The sequence below is a fragment of the Molothrus ater genome, chromosome Z (assembly GCF_012460135.2).
Source record: "Molothrus ater isolate BHLD 08-10-18 breed brown headed cowbird chromosome Z, BPBGC_Mater_1.1, whole genome shotgun sequence".
Taxonomy (NCBI): domain Eukaryota; kingdom Metazoa; phylum Chordata; class Aves; order Passeriformes; family Icteridae; genus Molothrus; species Molothrus ater.
Window position 1 is genome coordinate 32,675,908 of NC_050511.2, and position 21,742 is coordinate 32,697,649.

Below are 21,742 nucleotides of genomic sequence, written 5' to 3' on the forward strand. Positions count from 1 at the left end.
TACCTCCATAGCCAGGAATACAAGCCATTCTTATCACTTTACCAAGGATTATGCATGAACTTTCTTAAAGTTTTTTTTTGTTTCGTTTTTTTTTTTTTGTCATTTGTTGTTGTTGTTGTTTTGGTTGGTTGGTTGGTTGGTTGGTTGGTTGACTTTTTGGTTGGTTGCTTTATTTTGTTTGGGGGGAATTTTTAGACTTTCTAGGCATAAAGGAATGGGAATCAAGAGCTAAGACATCTTCTACAACAATAGAAAAAAAACATTGCAACAAGAGCGCCTCTGAGACAAGAGAACTACCTGAGATTCCTTTTTAAAAATACATATCTACAGTGTTTCCTCTTTGGGATTGTCTTAATTATTCTCTGGCTTAGACTCCCCATTGTTGTAGAGAATGAGTGCTGGTTCCCAGGATTCTATGGCATCCCTACCAAAGTCAGACACTCTTTCTGTCCTTGTAATTCAAGGGGAGAATTTTGTAGTTTTGACTAGGTGCTGGTTTGCCTGAAATGCCTGAACCTCACATAACTCCGTAACTGCTAGAGGAGGTAGAAGAGTATTTATCCTTTCTTTGTATTTTTTGTATGGTCTGATTTGCTCTCCTAAGGCTTAATTTGGAATTAGTGAGGTAGTCATGGACTGTTCCCATGGCTTGTATCATGCTCAGGTTTACTGTGCATCACTCCATTCTACTTCTGCTGCGTAATGTGCCAAGATCTTCAGTTCCTTTCTCAGTAGTGGAGACTATGACTAACCATAGCTACAGCACATCTCACGAGATTCTCAGGCACTGGGAAAGCATCTGCTCTTTGGTGGCTGAACTGTACACAGTCTTCTCTTTATTTTTGAGTTGAAAGGTAATCCTGTGCTCTTTAGGGTATTGTGTACACAAAATGGGTCATTTTGTCTATACTCTTATGTTGGTAAAACCAGCAGAAGAGAGTGAGGGAACTACTGAGTAGCTGTAGGTCTTGTTCATGCTGGGATTTAGAATTGCAGTGTTGTCCTCAAACTGTTCATGTATGGGAAAATAATAAACTCCCCAAGTGAGTCATAATGTTGATGATAATCATGATAGAAGAAAGTATATTTCACTTTATGCATTAGACTGAAAACATGGCTTTTTCATGTGATGGTCTCTTCAGATATTAAATAGTATATAAATAATATAGTAATATAAAGAATATTTTACCCTAAACTGTTCATTTATGCCTGTAATTTTAGCGAGGGTTCTGATGATAATATAAATTACGAATTAAAGATAAGACTGTGGGGGTTCATTTACAAGAATCCAGGGATGAAATACTAATTTAATTTATATGAAGTACATTTTCATGATAATTTTTAAATGCAGTTCATTATTTTGAAGAATATTCCTGTCTTTGCATCCTCCCCATGATGTTTGTCATCAGCTTTCTCATACTTCTCAGAAGAGGTTAGCAATGTCTTTGTTTACTTTTATAAAAATGTAAATAATAAATAAATATTTGTATAACATCACCTTTATGTGATTAGAAAAATTCCTTCCAGATACTTAATAGTTTTTTTCCTACAATTCTTTGTTGTTTATTTCTATGTTTCTCATTCTCTATGAGAATATAGAACTTCTCCATTACCTAAGTTTGTTAATACAATTTATATTTAAAATGTTTTGTTTTTACTCAGCTATCTGCATAAAAACAAATGAGAAGACCTTCTGAGGACATTTTTCTGCTTTTATTAATATTAATATCTGAAGTGGCTAAAAATGAGATACTTAAATAATTGAACAAAATTAAGCATAGAGCTATCTTTTTACATTTTGTTCCTTGAATATTGCAACCAAACTTCTGAGAATGCCTATAGCCTACTTACATGTTAGTAATTTTTATTTTTAAATATTTACATCACTTTCTCAAAGTATGTTGAAAGAGAATGGTCTTTAACAGTTGAAAATCTGAAATTTGAGTAAAGAAAAATAATATATAAAGAGTAATATGGGAGAGGGAACAGCTTTCCCTACAAGTACAGATTTCCTGCCCACTTACATTAGAGATGCAGAAATATTTCAGTAGAAAATGGCTCACTCTCTAAAACACATGGAAATGAGGAGAAGTTAAATTAATATTTCACCATTCTTTCAGTTCTTTTGTTTTTGTTTTTGTTTTTTCCCTCTTATATATTCTCTTAAAAATAACTTTCATTTCTAAAGATATAAAGCTATATGCTTTGGAACTAAGTGGGTAAATCAAAAGAAAGTTTAAACACAGTCTTTAAAATAGCATTTTCATTTTGGTTTCTCTCTATTTTATGTGAGTTATACAGAAACCAGATGGAAGCATTATTAATTTTTTCCCCCAATGAGTTTTAGTGCAGCATATTTGTATGTGTTATCTGAAACATATGAATACTTAGTATTGCTGCTGTTAAATTTGTAATGAGTTGTAGGGATTGTGAAATTCCCTGACTGGCTCTCATGCAAGCAGTTCATTTGCAGTGCTTAGATGTGCTAAGATTAAGCAAGGGGAATATGGCAAGCACTATCCCTGACCCTAGATGAAAAATTCAATCTTTATGAGTTTGCCCCAACTCTCATGTTTGGTGGAAATCAGATAAATGCTGTCTAGTTTTAAAAAAAAACCCATGCAGTAAAACCTGGTCCTAACTACAAAAGATCACATGGATCTTTTATATTGAAAATTCCCTAGTAAGTATAAAACCATGCAAGTCTTGGAGAAAATTTTATGCATCAGCTGGAAGTCTTTCCCTGTATATAGCATTACTCGATGTGCACAACATGTTAGGTGTTGGAATACTAGTATTTATTAGTATTTATTCAAATAGCAATGCTGGAAACATGAAAACATTGGTTTTGAACTTCAGCCATATCTTCACATCTGGCTTGCTGTAATACTCAGATATTTTCAAATGGGACAAAGTATCATGAAATGTCTCCAGTTATATTTTCATTTTTAATTTATTTGTAGTAAAATGTTATAATGAACTGGGTTGTGTCTAGCAGATATTAAACCTTCGAATAAGTTCAAATATAGTATATACTGAAACACTGACTATTTTTATTTTTATTAAATATTGTTTTCTTCAAGTTCTGTAGTTTTTCTGTTTAACTATTAAGGCCTTTCAGACAATGTCCTGCACATCTGTATATTTTGTCAGTTTTCATCTCCATATTGGAAAATCAATCGCAACGAAAATTAAATCATACAGTTGTGATCATATAATTGATCATTATGAAACTACTTGTGGAAGTACTGTTAAATAAATAGTTAATAGTCCTTATATTCCCTTGAAATCTGCAAGGACAGATGGAGTGCAGCATCTGCTTTAGTATGAAAGCAAGATAGTGTTCTTAATATGTACAGAAATTAGACATGGGATACAGGAATGTTTACTTGTACAGAGACATGAAATTGAAGTGATAGAAAATGAAGGCTAAATTAGAATTGCTGCAGGACAAAACCTTTATCTTTGAATGGGTATGATCACTATACAGATGACATATATCAGAAGCAGTTTCATCATCTTAAAAAATACAATTTGTATTATTACTAAGTTTTTTTCTTATTTTCCCTAATTTTTTTAAAAAATGTATTGGTTGCACAGTTCTGTACTCAGACTTGTCTCTTGTTAGAGGAGCAGTTAATTTCTCAGAGAATTCATTGGAATTAATTTCTTGGAGAACTCCAATTCATTTATATATGACAGTTTATGTTTCTCTAAAATATAGTTACGTTTTCTGCTCTTGATCTTTGTGATATTATTAGTTTTTAGAAAAAAAGAAAAACAAATGAAAATTTAAAAAGGACCTGTCTGGACTGATTCTGTTGATTTTCTTTTTGTATTATTTAATAAGTTGCTGTTGCAGTGCTAGGTTTTATAAGTTATAAATAAATTTAGCTATAGATCAGCTGTAAGTACCTGAACTAAAATTACGTGTAAAACCTTTGTTTATGAAGTGTTAGCAAATAGCCCTTTATAAGTGATGATTGATCAGTAATAGTACATGTTTTAAGAAGACACTCAAAATCTTTGAGTCTAGGAGTTCTTGTTAGGGATTACAAATGTTTTTCCAATAACAGCTGAATTTATAATTTCTATATGTGAAAGGGCGATTCCAATGTAAATATTGCTGTTATAAAGCAGATGAACTGCAATTGTGTTACCACTATAATAGGCCAAATGTTTTTCTTTAGTAAAATACCTGAGATGAGAAATTTACCTCTTATCTGCTGGTTAATGTCTGTACTTTTCTTCGGGGAACTAATTTAAACACTTCATGAGAGATTGACATTTTTAGTACCTTAAACATCCTTAAAAGCTGCTTTGTTCACTGCAAACCATATTTAGTATGACCTCATAATAATGTAGCACACCTCAAGTGTCATGCCTGTCTTTACTATGCGCTTTGGAGCTGTGTTCATCTATACCAGACAACTGCACTTCAAGGAAAGATTTTTTTTTTTGCTTGATAGGCAATTAGCAGTAATTAGGAAGATTCACTTCAGTAAGGTGTCAACATGAGATTGTTTAAAAAAGTTGAATGTCAGTGGCTTTAAAAGAGGGTTCTTTTCCCTGACACATAGGTATGGCATGTGAAACATGAAATGTTAATTTAACTTTTCTGCTTATTATTCATGCACAATATTATTTTGTCATTCAGATACTACACTGACAGAGTGCAAAGGGTGTTAAAATAGTGCTGCTGGAATAAAAAGAGGATTAATCTACCATTGGCCAATTAGCCAAAGGGTACTTAATGGTCTCTAAAGGCTACTGAAGTCTAACAACTAGCTAAAGCACTGGCAAAAAGTCCTCTATATTACCTTCATTTATTTGACATTTTGTGGAATAGTCAGCTCCTGATAACTGCATTTGACTGAAAAAAAATACTACTAAATGATTTGGTAGATTTTACCAAAATTTCAGAAGGACAAATGACAAAAAAGTTCTACATTTTATAAGAAGTTTGTCTTGCTTTTGGGGGGGTCTTTGTTTCAATTTAGGGATGGGATATTAAGTCACCAGAGACTTCTGTTTGATATTTTGTCTTCATGTCTAGAATACTAAGTAATCAACCACTTACAGCACTTGCATGAAAAGAACTTGATCGAGGATTTGAAGTTATTTGCCTTTTTTCTATATGATCACATTAAGTATTCACCATAGCTTTTTAGTCTGGTATATATCTTTTCAGATAGCTACATACCATCTTTATTAATTTTCACCTTTTTTTCCTATGACCCATTAGGCAGAGGAAGATTTTTGTTTCAGGAGTAGTGGGATTGACACAATAAATTGGATATTGTAAATAGGTTTATCATGATGTTATAATAATATTTGAGAGAATGAGTAAAATCATAAATACGTAGCTCTCTGCTTGCAAGCATGATTGAAAAGTTCTGTTATGTTTTACGTGTACAACAAGTACTGCTTATTTTGTATGTTTTTCATGATCAAGCAGAAACTGTGCAAAAATGGTGTTCTATTTAAAACATTTATAGAAGCAGTATTAAATTCTGACAGAACTTTGTATAGGAGCTATGCATATGGCAAATGTATTCTATTATCTACTGTAGGAAGGTTTCTTAGGAGAAAAGTGAGTGTTAACTTCAGGTTTTTTATTGACATAGCAGTGTTTGCATCTGCCAGGATTTTAGGGAAGCTTTGCAGAAAATGGGATTTTACACATCGAAGTATATTAGCTTTAGTTTACAAAATGAGTAGTAAGATATGATTATGTCACTGCTCAAAAAGCGCATCAAGAATGCCTGATTTACATCCTGGTTTATAATTTTTATATAATATATTTTGCAAATATAAATGTGGGGGATTGTGTGCCTTCAGTAGCAATACAGTATCAGCTCCTTCCAACGGAAATGTTATATTCATACATGCCAGTTGCAGTTGAATAGTGACTTCTGTAAAATGAGCCCAAAGCCCCTTATGGAGTGATTGTGATGCCAGGGAGCAAGAGGCCATAGCAGGAACTTCCTGTGTTGAACCATTGGGCCTTCCACACAGCTGTGAGCAGAGAGTTTATAGTGAACAGCCTTGCTGAGTCACTGGAAGTTTTATACTGACTACATAGAAACTGAGTTTTCATCACTTACTCCTTTGTGAACAGCAGTACAGAGTGTCATGGGTATACCAGGAGCAAGGAGATTAAGATAGATGGATGTTAAAATATTGAACCTATAAACATCTGTTAAGCCAAAAACACTCTGGAGGAGGTGCAGCAGACAAAGGCCGCTACATCATAGAGGAACAGCAGTAGGCTGCCTTTACCAACATCTGGTCTAGCTGATGTTGAAGATTCTTCTACCTTTCATCCTGGTGACCTCTTCCCCTGGAGTAAATTCTTTTTTCTCTGTCATTCAGGATTTGTGTCCGTGGTAGCACATGCACAAAACTTTTGTTGTGTCTGAAAAATTAAAAAATAATTTAAAACTTGACCTAAAGTATAGGCAGTGGTGAAGAATGCTAGGGTAATGAACTTGTTTCTTAAGTAAATGCAAGGAATATCTTTTGGGCATAAATCTCTTGATAGGGCAGGGGGAGTCTGTTTTTTACATCCCACATGGATTTACATAGGATTTTCTCATAACTGTTCAATAGATAAATAGTTAAAATTAAAGAGTAATGCAGTAGAATTATCAGTCCTGTAGTACATTTACAAAATCTACAGCAGTATTAAAAGACAAGTTATGTGAAATGTCTGATTGCAATTGCATGCCTGTCTGCTTTTGCGAGTTGGGCCCTTGTACATCATATGCTACCTTCACTCCATCCATAGTTCTTATGCTGTTTCTGCATTCATGTAGATTCTTTTTTTAAAATCTTTTTTTCTACTTCCTTAAGTAGTTTCTCTAACCAACTGTCATCTTTAGTACCTGTCCCATGAAGACCTTTTCTTTTTGAATGTATTTGCTATAATTTTTGAGAATGTAGCCGGTGCAATTCATGTTGTGAGCTATCTTGGGCAGATACGGGCATTTCTAATTTTGAACAGAGATATTGATCTAGCTATGATTTTTTTCTTTTCTTTTTATGAATAATTTATTATAGAGACACTGAATCATGAAATTCTGCATGTAGAAATATTGGTTATACTGGACAAATTAACATAATCTTCATATTTTTCTATACTATGTCCTTCTGTATTACTGCTGGTTTTTCTTATTGAAATGGTCCATATTTTGTCTTTTACTCTGCAAATGTAGTAATTATGAGAATATCAGATTAAGGAATAGTCAATTAGAAAATACAATATTGCTCTCTTGTTTAATAATGACAACAGACACAGACGGGAATGGAAACATTAACTCCTTTACTAAGAACAGTACTTAGCTCGGATACATATGTAAAATGACCACTGACTTTAATAAGTGCGCTTGGTAAATATGAAATAAATAGTGTTAGATTTTTAGCTTTAAATACCAGATGAATTTTCCTTGTACTGATGATATTTTTTTAGGCTAATGCAAAATATACAAGCATTCTTTTCTCATTCATAATGGGAATTACTGTGACTCTCTTTTATCTGTATATATGATCTTCAGATTATAGTCATGTGAGTGTATGTTTTTATAAACACATGTATATGATTTTTTTTCCTAATGATATCAAGCTGTATAAAATCTAATTTGTAAATTAAATAATAAACTGCTTGAGAATAGAATACTTAACTTTCACCTTTTTTTGTGGATTTTTAAATTTGCTTTTAGGAGTGGTTTTTTGGGGGGGGGGTTTGGGGGTTTTGGGGTTTTTTTATGTTTATTTTTTTTTTGATTTATGGTTAGATATTTCATTTGGCATCCGCATCTAATCAGGCACACAGTTATTTCAAGCTGTCATGTATCTTCTCATGCTTCTGATCAGGATTCTTCACAAAATAAGGGGCTTTTTTTGCATTTTGAGGTATTTCCATACCACTTTGTACAATTGTTTCTTATGTTAAGCTACTGTATTACAGTCTTACATGGAATAATAAGATAGCATTTTAATAACCCTTGTAAGGAGCAGAGAGCTGTTAGGCCGTTGGCTTTCAGCTGACTACACTTTTGTGAAAGTTAATCACTAGCATGAAGATTATTTCTGTTCCCCTTTTTCCAGAACAACATTCAATATTATTTAAATTAAAGCAATTATTTAAAACATTACTTCTGAAAGGAGTAATGTGAAATATACTGGTACAAAGATTGAGTAAGTCTTGTTGGTTGTCGGTCAAGTGCAACAAGACTGAGAGTTTGTTTGCATGATATTTATTTGAACTAAATCCCTAACAAGGCTCGTCTGCTAATTGGACTTAGCATTTATGTTGCTAAGTGAGAAGCATTTTGGCTGCAGTATAGGGTGGTAAGACCTACCCAGTGGAATAAACAACTAACATCTGTTATCCTGTCCTGCTCCAGCTTGTCTTTTACCACTTAAGTACTTCAGCCCTAGAGTCAAGGTTATGGAATGTGCAGTTCTCTGGCTGTGGTGCATATATTGAAAGGGATGAAATAACACATAGGTAAAGACCAGCCAACCAGGAGATAGTTAGTGCAGCTGGTCCACTTTGATTTAACCTCTACAAGCCCTACAAATATCAAAACAAAAGCCAAGAGAAGCGTGTATGCTTTATAGCAGTTGTCAACACAGCAATTGAAGTGAGCTTTCAGTGGTCACCATTATAACAGATTTGACTTTTAACTACCCTTAATTCACATTGGTATCTACAACACCATGGTATTCATATTCTGTGTAGAAATAATTGCTGAATTCCAGGAAGGCTCTAGGTAAACATGTTTCAACAGTAGCTGCTGTTACAATTTCGTATGATAATTTTTGTTTGTTGAAGTTGAAACTGCAACATATTCAATCAAAATTGAATTATTTTGCCTATAATTTTAAAATAATTGCTTGTTTCCAGTGGTAGTAGATTTCTTTTTTCTGCCAGATTTGATCTTTGCCTGTACTAGAGAATTCAACCAACAGCTATGCAATGTAATTATATATATGTGATATATACAATTGCATTCCTCTTGAACGCTGAACTGGAGACGCATCTCATACAATCAAGCAGAAATGTTTTTAGGATGAAATTGTGATTGTTTATTCTCTTTGTAAAACAGATTTTGACCTCCAGCATGGCCAAGTGGCAACAGGAGAAGGAAGGTCTACAAGGAAAGTTAAAGTTGAGAGAACATCTGCCTCAAACTGCTAGCAAGAGTGAAGCCACACCAGCTCCTTCAAAGAACACTGATTTAGAGATGAAACAGCTGCAGTGCAAACTAAAGGTGACAGAACAGATTATCTAGTGCTGAGGATAATTTGTATGAGCAGTAGTTCATAACTGGGTCAAGCAGGCATACCTATACTCCCATATGCCTATCATTCGTATATCATAGCCAATGATTAGCAGCTTAGGTGTTAGATTGCCTTTGATGGTAAGTAGAAATGTATTCATAGACAGAACTAAAAGTTCTAAAACAATTTCTGCAGATCAAATAGGCCAAATAGGAGCCTTGGTGGGTTTTCACAGAATGATTAAGTAGCTCTTGTTGGAAGGGGCTGTGAAATTGGTTTGATGAGAATTCAGTTGATTCCTTTCTTCATCTAAGAAGGAGAAAAGCAATAGCTGTATGTGAAAGTGGAGCAAAGAATTTGAGGTAATGGGGCAGCAGTGTTGTGTGTGTGTCAGTGTTGTCTTTGTCTTCAGAGAGACTTTTAATTATTTTGTATTTGTGTAGATTAGCTGCTAGGAAAATACTGACTGATTGATGATTTCACTTTTCAGTCTTGGGTGATTTTGTTGCATGTGAATGATGCAGAGACTCGACTGTGTTGTTCTGAAAGCTTTCTCAGCAGGTGGCCTGTCTCAAACACATTAATTCTTCTTCTCTTCTCACTGGAGGAAATATATTTGCAACAGTATGTCTTCAAGGGTTTTTTTTTTTTTCCAATTGTTTTCTGTTAAATAGTAGAGGAAAGAGAAAAGGTCAAAATGGTGCAGCTTCGTGCTGCTAGAAGAAACTCAACAGTAGCAAGAAGTCTGCCAAAGGATCAGCTAGGAGAAAAGGCTCTGTTACATGGTCAACGTAGCTGACTCTAAATGCTGGATTAGCTGTGCTAGCACAGGAGGTGTGGGTAATGCTCAGACCTCTGAGCTGTTGATGGTAATCATGGTATTACAGATCGTGGCTATTGGACACTGGATACATAACATCTAAATTCAGGGATTAGTAAAGGTAGGTCACATTGATAAAGAGATGAGGCCAGCAGGGAGTAGCCATGAAAAGGCACATAAATTGATCTGCTTTAATTATGAGAAAGAGGTCTTAAAACCATACACACTGTCTCCTTGAGTATTGTTTTTAGTTTTGGGATTAAATAATCTGATTCTGTTGCTGTTAATTAGGGTTGTACCTTTTAGATGAATATCTTCATTATCCAGAAACCTAGCAGTCAATTGATCTATGCAGGTAGGAAAAATAAAAAAATGCGGTTTATTTTTTAAAACAGTTTAAGAATAACACCCATGCTAGAAGCCTACTCTATTTGTCTGCCAAATGTGGACTGCAAAATAAATTGCTGAAAAATCAAAGGTTTTTTTGTTTCTGCAGCAGAGGAAATATTTAGCAAGCATATATAAATCTGATATCAAAAATACAGCATGACTTTTAATTCCTTCTTAAAGATATTAAATTTTTAATGAAAAAATAAATCATGTATGCAAAACTATATTTAGGATGGAGATAGTCTGTGACCCCAAATGTATGTAGTAGAGTAAATTCACTGTTTTCTGAATTGGATGAGAGTTTTGAATATTAAGAGCTCAAAAACTACTTAAATCAAGTTTCTGAAATTCTTAACTTTATTTAAAGCTAGTTTAAGTCCTGCAAGTCATTTCTTAGCTGAAGAATTTGACAAAGGGTTTTCAATTATTGTTCCAGGCTTTCTAGCTGACTTAAAGATGAGACACATAGTTATTCTCCTGAATATCTGAATGTCTAAGCAGCAAAAGCTTTCATTATAGCTCAAAATGTCCAAGTACCTGGCCTTGCTGGTTATTTTTTTTTTCCTTAGTGCTGTCTTTGCAGTGCTTGTTTACATTGTATGTATTGACTCCTTGTATCTTTGCCAACAGGAGGAAATGTGTTAAGTGTGGGTGGTGAGTTCAGAAGCAAAATACCATAAGCATATGTCTTTGCCTCTGAATGTGTGCAGAGGCCCACCTAAGTACTCAAGTTCGTGTCTGGTGTGGAAAGCACGTAACTGGGTGCTCTACTTTACGCTAATGGAACTCAAGCTCCACAAACAGGTCTCAGGAAACTCAGGAATATTCTGCTAGCATACAACATTTTAACAAGTTTCTGGTTATACCTCACATTATAATAATAGTAAATAGACTAGACAAGTTATTAAGAACAATATTTTACATCTAACTATGCACACAAGAATATATACTCCCCTTGAGGTGCACAGAGTTATGTGCAATACTCCCATTAATGTTAATAGGCATTACAAGTCTGCACTGAGCAGAAAAATTCTCCTGAAGTATCATTGTTTACAGCATGTCTGATCTGTTTGCTTATTGTTCATACATAGTGAGTAAAAAGCTATAGTATGGTGGCTAAATCTGTATACATATAGGCAGATACATACTTGGTACATATGCTTAACATGTGTCTTTTGGCAACACCTTTTGGAGTTCTGAAATATCTCTATGTGGTGTGCTTGAGCTGCCATGTCAGCAATGGCATTCAATGCATATGGTCAGATTGCTAAGATGGCTACTTGGTAAATTTTTTTTTTTTGGTAAATTTCTTTTTTTTATTTTTTTCCTGTAGAATGATTCCGTTTTTCTGCATTTAGATCTTGGGTAGATGATATGTGTAATAGCCTGGAGGAATAGAAGCACTTTTTTTCTTATTATATACAAATGAGGAATGGCCAACAACTGTATAAATGTCCTTCATTGGAATGACATGTGCCTGAAAATTAGGATCATACCTAGTTGTTAGTGAAATGTAGAATTTGTGTTAGTACAGACAAATGGAAATGTCTTTGTCTTGTGCTTTGAATTTCAGGAGACATAAAAGCAACCACTCTTGTAAATAGTCTTGTATTTCTTAATACCTAAAATGAAAGGCATTACTGGACATTCTTTCTCTAAAGATGTAATTACTTGTGCTGTAGAACTGTACGTACAAAGATATAGTTCAAGTGAAGATCCAGTTCTACTTCTCTTCTGTTACATTTTATTCTAACCGTGCTATGCAAGAGAAAATGCAGTCCTGATTGGTGCTTGCAAGTGTCCCAGAGAACATCTAGTAGCCATACATTATTAGAACAATGGAAATGTACTGATTTTCATCAAATTTTCCAAGGAATGTAGTTCAGCTGAAGTGTTTCTAGGAAGTAAGAACACTCCTTTTATACCAGCTAATTTCTAAGAATCTTCATAAAATATATGGAAATTTACTCAGATAATTTTTTCCAAAATTTACTGTTGACTGTGATCAAATTCGGTCTGCTCTATTTGTATTTTAATGTTTTTTCAATATAGAATTCGAACACTGAGATCGCTAAGCAATCGACCACCATTAAGTCACTGAAAAAACAAGTCCAGGAAAAAGAATGGATTCGGGAGCTGCAAGCGAAGTATGGTGCCTCTTCTATCCATTGTGTCTGGTGCCACCCAGTGGCAGCTGCAAAATTGCTACAGCGTCAACTGTTCCTCGGCTCTTAGGAGAGCGACGTGTTCTTTTTACTGCAGTCTTGCATACTGTTACAGGGACGTTTTTGAAACTGGAACAGTTTATGCTTAAATTGCGGTTTTCATAAACTGATGCAGCTAGGTACAGTATCTGTATGGCAGTAAGAATACCTTAAGTCGGAACTCAGGCTATTTTATCCTTGGTGCGAGTCGAAATGAATTCCTCAGCGCTGTTAAACACAGTCTTTCAGATTCAGTAATTCTTTGCCTAGGGGCTAAGAGACATGTCAAGGTTCAGATGCTTAAATAAGATTAAATAGCTAGTCTTATATTCATAAAAAAGTTCAAAAGCACAGTTGTATTTGTTTCTATTTGAATTGATTCAGGTCTATTATTCATTTTGAAATTCAAAAATTATCAAATATGCAATTGATATTTTTATTCTACCTACTGTAACTGATATGATGCTGTTCTTCAATTATATTACCATCTCAAATATAAAAAAAGCTGTGTGTACCTGAATTTCTTATCTGCCCAAGGTTTTAACTCCTCTAACCCTTCTGATTTTTTAATTGAAGAAAGAATGCAGTTTTTTATCTGAAAATAGTTCATTTAAAAAATAGAGAGCCCTAAAAATTATTACATTGTAGATTGGTTTATTTTATGTTTCAAAGTGAATTTTTCCACTGTAAGATTTCAAATTTAAAATAGTTCTTGGGTAGCATGCTTTCTTTATAAAATAGATATTGTTTTTTTATAAGCAGTAAAATATAATAACTGAAATAGCAGTAAGAGTATAAAGGTGAAATAGATCAAAGAAATTTTTAGATGCATTGTATTCCTGGGTTTTTTAAAAATACAATATTGACATTGTATTAAGAGTGTTGTATTCCTGAATATACTGCCATTCATTTTGCTTTCATTGGAAAAAAATCCAGATATCTGGACATATTCAGGTATTGCTTATGTTTATATTTAAAATATTAATTTGTGTTATAATGGTGGAAGCATTCTATAAGGCATAATTTTCTCACTGAACAAAGATTACTTTTTAGTACATGAGATTTTTGCAGGTTTTACAGGAAGTTTCTGACAAAAGCTGATGTTGTTTCTAGATTTTGCATTTTATCTCATCTGACACACAGGGATAGGGATTTTTCAACTATTTCCATGTATTACTCAGTTGGAGGAAAGGAGTCTTCCCCATTTCACTTTCTTTTGAAAATAATATTGCAAAAAATAGTGTTTGAATGATTGAGACATCAAAGGAATTTAATTAATTGAATTTTGTGGGCACAGCAGGTTTGTTTTTCCTTTTTTTGATAATAGTTTCAGTATTATTGTGATTTCAGTTCAGACAAGCAAAAATCAAATCACAAATATATTGCATATTTAGAAAAAGATCTGTTAATAAGAAACTGAAACTGGGTTTAGTACTTGAGAACCAAGTAAATTGCAAGAACTGCATCAGCTTTCATTTTTGAAAGTACTGTAATGCTACAGGTATGATAGATTGTCTACTGCCTTTATACCTTTTAGTTGCATATTAACCAAATTTTCTAGCAGTGATATGCAGTCCAACTTCTTCCTCTGCAGAATATCTGAGTTGGAGAGGGACGTTACTATGAAAAGACACTTGATAGAAGACTTAAGGTCTTGCCTAAAAGCAAATCAAGAAAATGAGAAAACCTCGAATCAAATACTGGAAAGTCTTGAGAGAAAGGTGCTTCTTTCTTGCTATTCCTAGTTTCAGAAACACAGAAGCTGGTGGATTTACAGAAGTTGTTTCAACATACTATACATATTAAATCAATATATTGCTTAAAGCAAAGAACATACAGTTAATTGAAGGGTGTAATTCCCTCCACTATAATTTGTATGAAATCAGTATATGGTGATAGCTTGAATGGATTCAGCATAATTTAATTTATCTTTGTTATAGGTGTAATTAAATATTAAAGTATTCAGAACACACAGTTGCAAGGATATGCTGTAAGTAGTGGGATTTAGTTTTATGCACTGTAAGTTCATAAAATATAGTAGACCTGAAACAAGGGTGATTTTACATGACATATGCTAATGAAGTCCATGCATCTCTCCTGGCTATAGTAGTTAAATGTTTTAATATGTTAATCTATTTTCTACTTCAGTGTTATGAATGATTCACAGTTCTTATCTCAAGTAATTCTAACTGTGTAGGTAGTGCTTGACTTCTATAGCAAATTATTTTCTCCTGCAAAATTTTAGGATGATTTCACTGAAGGTAAGAGAATTTGTATATGACTTAGCATATTTCTGTTATCCAACTGATGCGCTGCACTTTAGCCTTCAATGGCAAGAGAAGATCTTGATATTTGGTTGTCTATCAGGTTATGCAGCTTATGACCCCAAAATAGAAATGAACAACTGTCCAGTTTGCTTTTGTTTGCCTAGAATGCAAGTGCTTGTTGAGTGACACAAGCGCTATTCCTGCTTGCAGTCATACAGCATTTTCAGCTCCAAAGAGAGCTAATGTATAACCCTCCATGCTAAAGATAAGGTGTTATTAAGAAGTCCACAGCCAGAAAATGAGAATGTTAAGTAAGCAAGGGATCTAAGGTATGACATGAGAAAAATACCTGGTTTTGATTTTGGATAAAAGATTTAGAATGAAATAATGTGGTTTAGTGCTGTGCTTTGAGTATTCGAAGCACTTCATTTCCAAAGAATCATATTCCATACATTATTTTGATTATTCCATGTGGAAAATCAGCTTGATAAATTTTACATTATCTTCAGCAAAAGATCAAAGAAATTCCCTGTTACTCAATATTGTCAGGAAAACTTTGTGATTAGCACTGTAGGAAAGCTGAACGATTTTAAGGAGCATTGGTTTTTTTCATTTTTACCCCCAATCAGTGTTTGCATTAGTTATTCATTATCTAAGAGGCTTTACAGACTATTAACATATAGACAATTCTTTTCTCAGCTGAGTTTGAATTTATGTGTTTCTCTCTGACAAAAGAAATTAGTGAAAATTGTAGTTTACTCCCTTTTACAAGTACTGTGGGTCTAAAATACGTATGAACAAACAGCTCTCAGCTTTTCTTCATATTTAATGCCAGTCAAAACTTTATGTAACAAGGTTGTGTGTGAACTGATCTCTACTTGATAAACAGTAGAGATTTATTAAAGTCTGCAATTTCAGAAAAAGATACTTCACTAATATAGTTGTATATTTTTATGTGATATAGGTATGCTTAGCTCTGATTTTATTCAAATTTTGAAGTTTCCTATCTTGATAGTCAGTGCTCTTGGCCTTTCATTATTTCAGGCGAAGGCACTGGCTGATGACAAAAAAGCTTCCATTGACTCAATGAAACAAAGGTTTAATGTAGCTATGAAATAGAAGTCTCAGTATGAGCAGATGTATCACAAAGCCAAAGATGATTTGGAGAAAAAGGTATAATTAGAGTTTTGATGGCTCCACTGTAGAACTTTTTCATACCTTACTTTAAAATGAAAAGTTGCAAGGTCATCAGCTTTCACTTTCAGTACAGAAAGGGGGAAAATAGCAGAATAATTGTAATCTGTTTCTCTGATGTAATTCAGTCACACTTCTGAAATTTACATACTGAAACATGGACATAACGACTGAAAATGAAATTACTTTTTGCCATGAAATTACATACTATATGTTGCAAATGGAGTATTCTGTGATGTCACCTATGGTGTAGGAGGTTGGTTGTTCATTCGTTTGAAATACCATACCTCCCCATCAGCTTTTATCATATCACTGCTGTGTCTCTGTGGATGTTTTTCAGGATCTCAAGATTACTAAACTATAGAGAAAAGTGATTGAGATTGAATGTGCTATGACTGAGCTTGAAACTGCTGCATCTCAACAATTACATGGCTTAGCTAAGCAGAGTACACAGGCTTTGGAAACTATACAGAAGGAGCTGCTGCTCACTAGTGACAAAGTAGAAGAGTTCAAGACATTTGTGAAGGTTTGAATATTGGTTTTCTTTTGAATGTTCACCTGAGCAAAGGTGCTTTTGATTGAAAGTGAAGTGTAAAAGATTAGGCAAGGCTTGGATGCACTTCCTGTTCCAGAGCAGTGTTTGTAGTCGCTGCAGTGTTCTGGTGTCAGGTCTGAATAAGGAGAAAGAATCACTACCTCTCTCCCAGACTTTCAAATACTTCCACAACTTTTATTGGTCATCTTTTTATATATGGCTGACATATACTTGGTCCCAAAAGAAAGTGCTTAGTTTCATATCAGATTACTTTGCAGCAAATAAATTCCCAACACATTTAATATAATAATTCATATCTATTGATTATTGTGAATTACTGCCTTTTCCATATGCATGTGCTTCTTGTGTTAAAAATACTATATAAGGAAGCCTCTATGTTGCAAAATGGAAAGCAGTTTTAAGAACAGTATGTAGAATATTGTTTCCTTATATTCCTTCCAGGAAAGTGTTCACAACATTAGCCTAATAGACTTCAGGAAAGGTTTGAACAATGCTCTTGAGCACATGGTGTGACACCTGGGGATGGTGCTGATCAGGGCCAGGAGTTGGACTTTGACGATCTTTGCGGGTTTCTTCCAACTCAGAATATTGTGTGATTTTATTAATGTACTGTATAACTACTGTATACCAACTTTCAAAGAAGGCTATTGTTTATTAGCCCATGAATCAGCTACTTCTCTTCTGCTCTTGGATTATGTAGAAGTGAGCTGCTTTCAGATATGTTTGAGCAAGACTGAAGCATTCAAAGTAAAGGGTAATGGTATTTTGATGCACTGGAAAAAGAAAGCATATAAAGTCACTCTACGTGGCAGTGTTCAGACCTTTAGCATTTGAAATCATCCCATGTTCAGCTCTGTTGCTAAGTTCATAAAAATCTCCTTATGAAAAAAGACTGAACAATGTTTGATATTGCTTTGGAATCCGAAATTCAAGTAATTCATAAGCTAACTTATCCAAGGTGAAAATAATGACTGGTTTTCATGAAAAAGTCCATGTTATTTAAAAACATAGATATTTTATTTTTAAAGTTTATTATTAAAGTGATTAATATTTTCTGTTTGCCTTTTGATGTAACTATTCTTGAACAGACTATAAAGTTTCATGAGTTTCTTCTAATACTGAATGCTTACTCTAAGAGGAAGATATAGGTATTCTTTCCACAGCTGCATGCTTATTTTTGGCTAAATATGGAAAATCCTGAATTAATCTAATGTATTATCTATTATTTTTAATTAGGTACTCCTCTGTCACTGATGGTGGAGAGAAGCAATTCAGTCTCCATTCAGCCTGCTAAGAACTTTGGAATATTTTCACTGAATAAAGTGAAAGTAGCAGTTACAGAAATAGGGAGATAAAAAAATCAAGCCATCAATATTTTACATAGTTCCATAATGAAAAGTTTTTCAAAAATTAGAAAATGAGAAAGTAAAAGATCTTCTGTTCTCAGAGGTAAAAGTAGTGAGCAGGATCTATTAGCAACTATTATCTTAACTTCATTCATTGTTGAAGGAGATGACAGCTTTGTTGTTAATTACCATGAATATTCATTAGCACTTTTGTGGTTACACTAGATGTGAAAAATGTAAATATGAAATAACAACAACAACAACAACAACAACAACAACAACAACAACAACAACAACAACAACAACAACAATAATAATAATAATAATAATAATAATAATAATAATAATAATAATAATAATAATAATAATAATAATAATAATAATTTTCCCTGAATGTAAAGAATATGCATGCATATTTCAAGTAACAGTTTTGCTGATTGCTGTTCCTCTGCAGAACAATTTTTTTAAAAGAAAGTGTCTATAAGTAAACTAGTTTGTTTAGTTGGGTGCTAAAATCAGATTTTATTAACAATATACCACCGTAAAAAAGTAGAATCCTTAGCAATTCAGTGGAATTGTGCAGAATATGACATAAATCCTGTTAAAATATCTCTTATGTTTCTGATGTTATAATGAAATATTGTGATAATACTTACTGTAAAAAATAGCGGTAGAGTGCAGCTCTTCTTTTGAAGTCTGGTCTGCCTCATTTCTTTTCTTTTGGATAGCTGTCAGGTTTTTGTCCCCTGACCTTGATGCTCACTCCAGCTCCAGTAATTCAAATAGTTTTTTCTATATAGAGATCAAGTTTCACCTATATATATATATCACTTAAACAGGTTAACAAAATTATATGATCCTCTAATCTTTGTCTGCTATTCTGGTCACTTCATAGGCTTTACTTGTCTTTTAGAGTGCAAGTGTAATTTTCTCCTCATTCTGAAACTGAATGCAGTTACTTTTTCTACCCATTCCACATCTCTTGTGACATTATATAGGGGTTTTTTAACATCCAACAATTAAATTGTTTCTGAATCGCTAATTAAGTTGCTGCTAGTTACAGCTATAAATGGGAGAAGAGGGTAACTTTAGAGAAGAGTGTGAGTGTTTATAGCAGGCAGTGTTACTTGCTTTTAAGGTTATTGCTAATACAGAACCATAGGATCCTGGATCTATTTGGGTCAAGATAATCTGTTACAAAACCTAGGGAAGAGGCTTGTGGTAGAAATCTGATATACACCAGTGGATCACTGTAGAGGTGATGACTTACTAATTAAGCACATATTTGTAATGGAATGTTATAAAATGTTGCATTGCTGTGGTCACCCCAATTTGGGACCCTTACGCAATGAGCTAAAATCACTAGTTTCCAAAAATTCTGAAAGGAATGCTTGTAAACAAAGGTTGCTGTATCCAATATATTTTAAGGGACTATTGGATTTATTTTTGTTGGAGTGTGGGATAGGAATGAGGTATTTTGTGCAGAATGACTTTCAGAGGGAGCCAACAGAGCACCTGAAATAGGTTAATTCAGAGCAGTTCATTTTTCCAAAGCTGTTATGAGGAAGATAAAGGCTAGTAGGAAATATTAATAGAAACTGTGGACTGTAAGAGTTCAATAAGTAACAAAAAATACTGTTTCATAATTAGATGGTGACTCATTATAAATATCTCTTTCATTTTAGTGGAAAGAGAGCAAAATATTTAGAAATAAAAGGCAACATCAACACAGTGGAAAGTGGATTATAGATAATAACCTGAAAATATAAGCTCCAATGGAATATAAAAGATGAATAAGATGTTGAAGAAGTCAAGAGGAAATCTTTGTGTAGTAAGGCCAAGAACTGCAGTAAACAGGCAAGATTTACAAATGTACTACTACTAAGGTAGCTATTATGGGGGAGATGTAATCTATTATTAGATAAAACAAATTTGTAACTGTGTAACGATAGAGTGAGTAAAAATATAAAATAAATAAAATTAATATGATAAAATTGATACTTCCGTTTTGTGTCTGGAACGAAGTAGGAATGTGTCTGGAATGAAGATGCTGCAACATCCTTAATCTATTAGTAGCCAAGAGAAGATTTTTAACATTTTCTAGAAAGAAGTAGGATTTTTGGATTGAGAATTTTTATAGCTTACCACTTTATAGAGCTGGTTAAGAAATATTTCTCTTACTGATACTCATTTTGAAAAATATTCAAAGCTAGTGCATATATATTACAACACTGCCTAGAATCTAAAAGAATAATATAATATTGAGTCAATATTCAGAAAAGTCAGTATTTTATGTTCATTAATCTGACCTGATTTCTGAATAAAATACTGATAAGAAATTCAATTATTAAAGTATTAAAGCATGGGAGTATAGTTACACTTGTTAGAGTACCTTTATGGAAAGCGACCTGTATTGAGTAAATCTGTTTTTTTTTTTCTGGAAAGTAGTACAAGTCAGTTGATAAAGGTTACTATTTGTTTTAATACCTTTTTTTTTAGGGATCTCTGACCTACTACTGAGATGTTCAGATTAAAAAAATAGCCTATGCAGTATCAATAGTATGTTAAATGGATTAAAAATAATGGACTGCATGGATTAGCTCATGCAGTCGATCTGGAAAATAAATCATAAAATGTAGGTGCTTTTTAGAGTTCCCTAATGACCAGAACTAAACTTGATTATTAAACATTTCCTTAAAATTTATATCATGGTAAAATTTGTATGTAGTATATATCAAGACTAAGAATTAATAATGAAAGTTGGTCTTTAAATATATCAACTAGGCCAAATAAAGCAGTTTTATTACAGAAAAATGCAAACTACCTGGAAGAGGGATCAGCTGGCTCTGATAGTACTTCAGGTGCATTTTCTAGAGCTCATGTCTTTATCCCACCCCCTGCTTCCTTCAGCACCACAAATTCTTTTTGAATCATACATTCAATTTTTATGGTGTACCATTGCTCAGGATATTCTATAACATGTACTGTCAGATCCTCAGGTGGATCTGCCAGTTATGTGAAGCACAGCAACCAGAGCAAAATGTTCTTTGTTGTGTGTTTGCAGTACTTGTGAGAACTCATGCAGAAAACAGCCATTGGATAAAGTTAAAAAATTGCTATTAAACTGCTTGACTGGATTTCTATAGAAAATATAGTAGAACATACTAGTTTATTACGAAACTGTCTGAATTCCTGCATGAATTCTGTTTTCTGGCATGTTCTATTTTTTTATCCTCCTCTAGACTTTGAGTGACCCTATGTTTCTCTCAGAGGCTTTTGTAAGCCAAGACTCAGTAGTGATATCTGTCCCATTCAACTCGTCCATCAGCAAAACTCACTTTAATCTGCAGTGATGATGCCTGTCTGAGCATGAGAATATGAGAACTTTTCTGACCTTGAGCAGGATTGTTTTGATAAGGCATCTATATTCAGCTATGGTGGTAATAAATAGGTGATGGCAGCTGAATGCTTCGAAATCAGTTGAGTGCGCTTCTTACTTCCATACTACCTCTGTCATTTGGGACTTGTGTGCCTTCCACTGAGGATACCCTCTGCAGCACAGAGCACATCTGGTGTGTTCTGGCATTGTTCTTGGTAGGTCTCCAGTACAACCATCTGATAAAACTGACTGCCAAAATCAAGACCCATGGCAGTTCACTTGGCAAGCTTAATGGATC

At 33.7% G+C, this 21,742-nt stretch overlaps 1 protein-coding gene across 1 annotated transcript in view; it reads left to right on the forward strand.

Moving 5' to 3' along the window:
* CNTLN (centlein) overlaps nucleotides 1-21,742 on the forward strand; it is a 169,139-nt gene that overhangs the window by 125,714 nt on the left and 21,683 nt on the right. Inside the window, 5 exon segments of the mRNA XM_054517974.1 lie at nucleotides 9,114-9,278; nucleotides 12,551-12,645; nucleotides 14,297-14,423; nucleotides 16,014-16,142; nucleotides 16,504-16,689. Coding sequence (XP_054373949.1) covers nucleotides 9,114-9,278; nucleotides 12,551-12,645; nucleotides 14,297-14,423; nucleotides 16,014-16,142; nucleotides 16,504-16,689 — 702 coding nt within the window.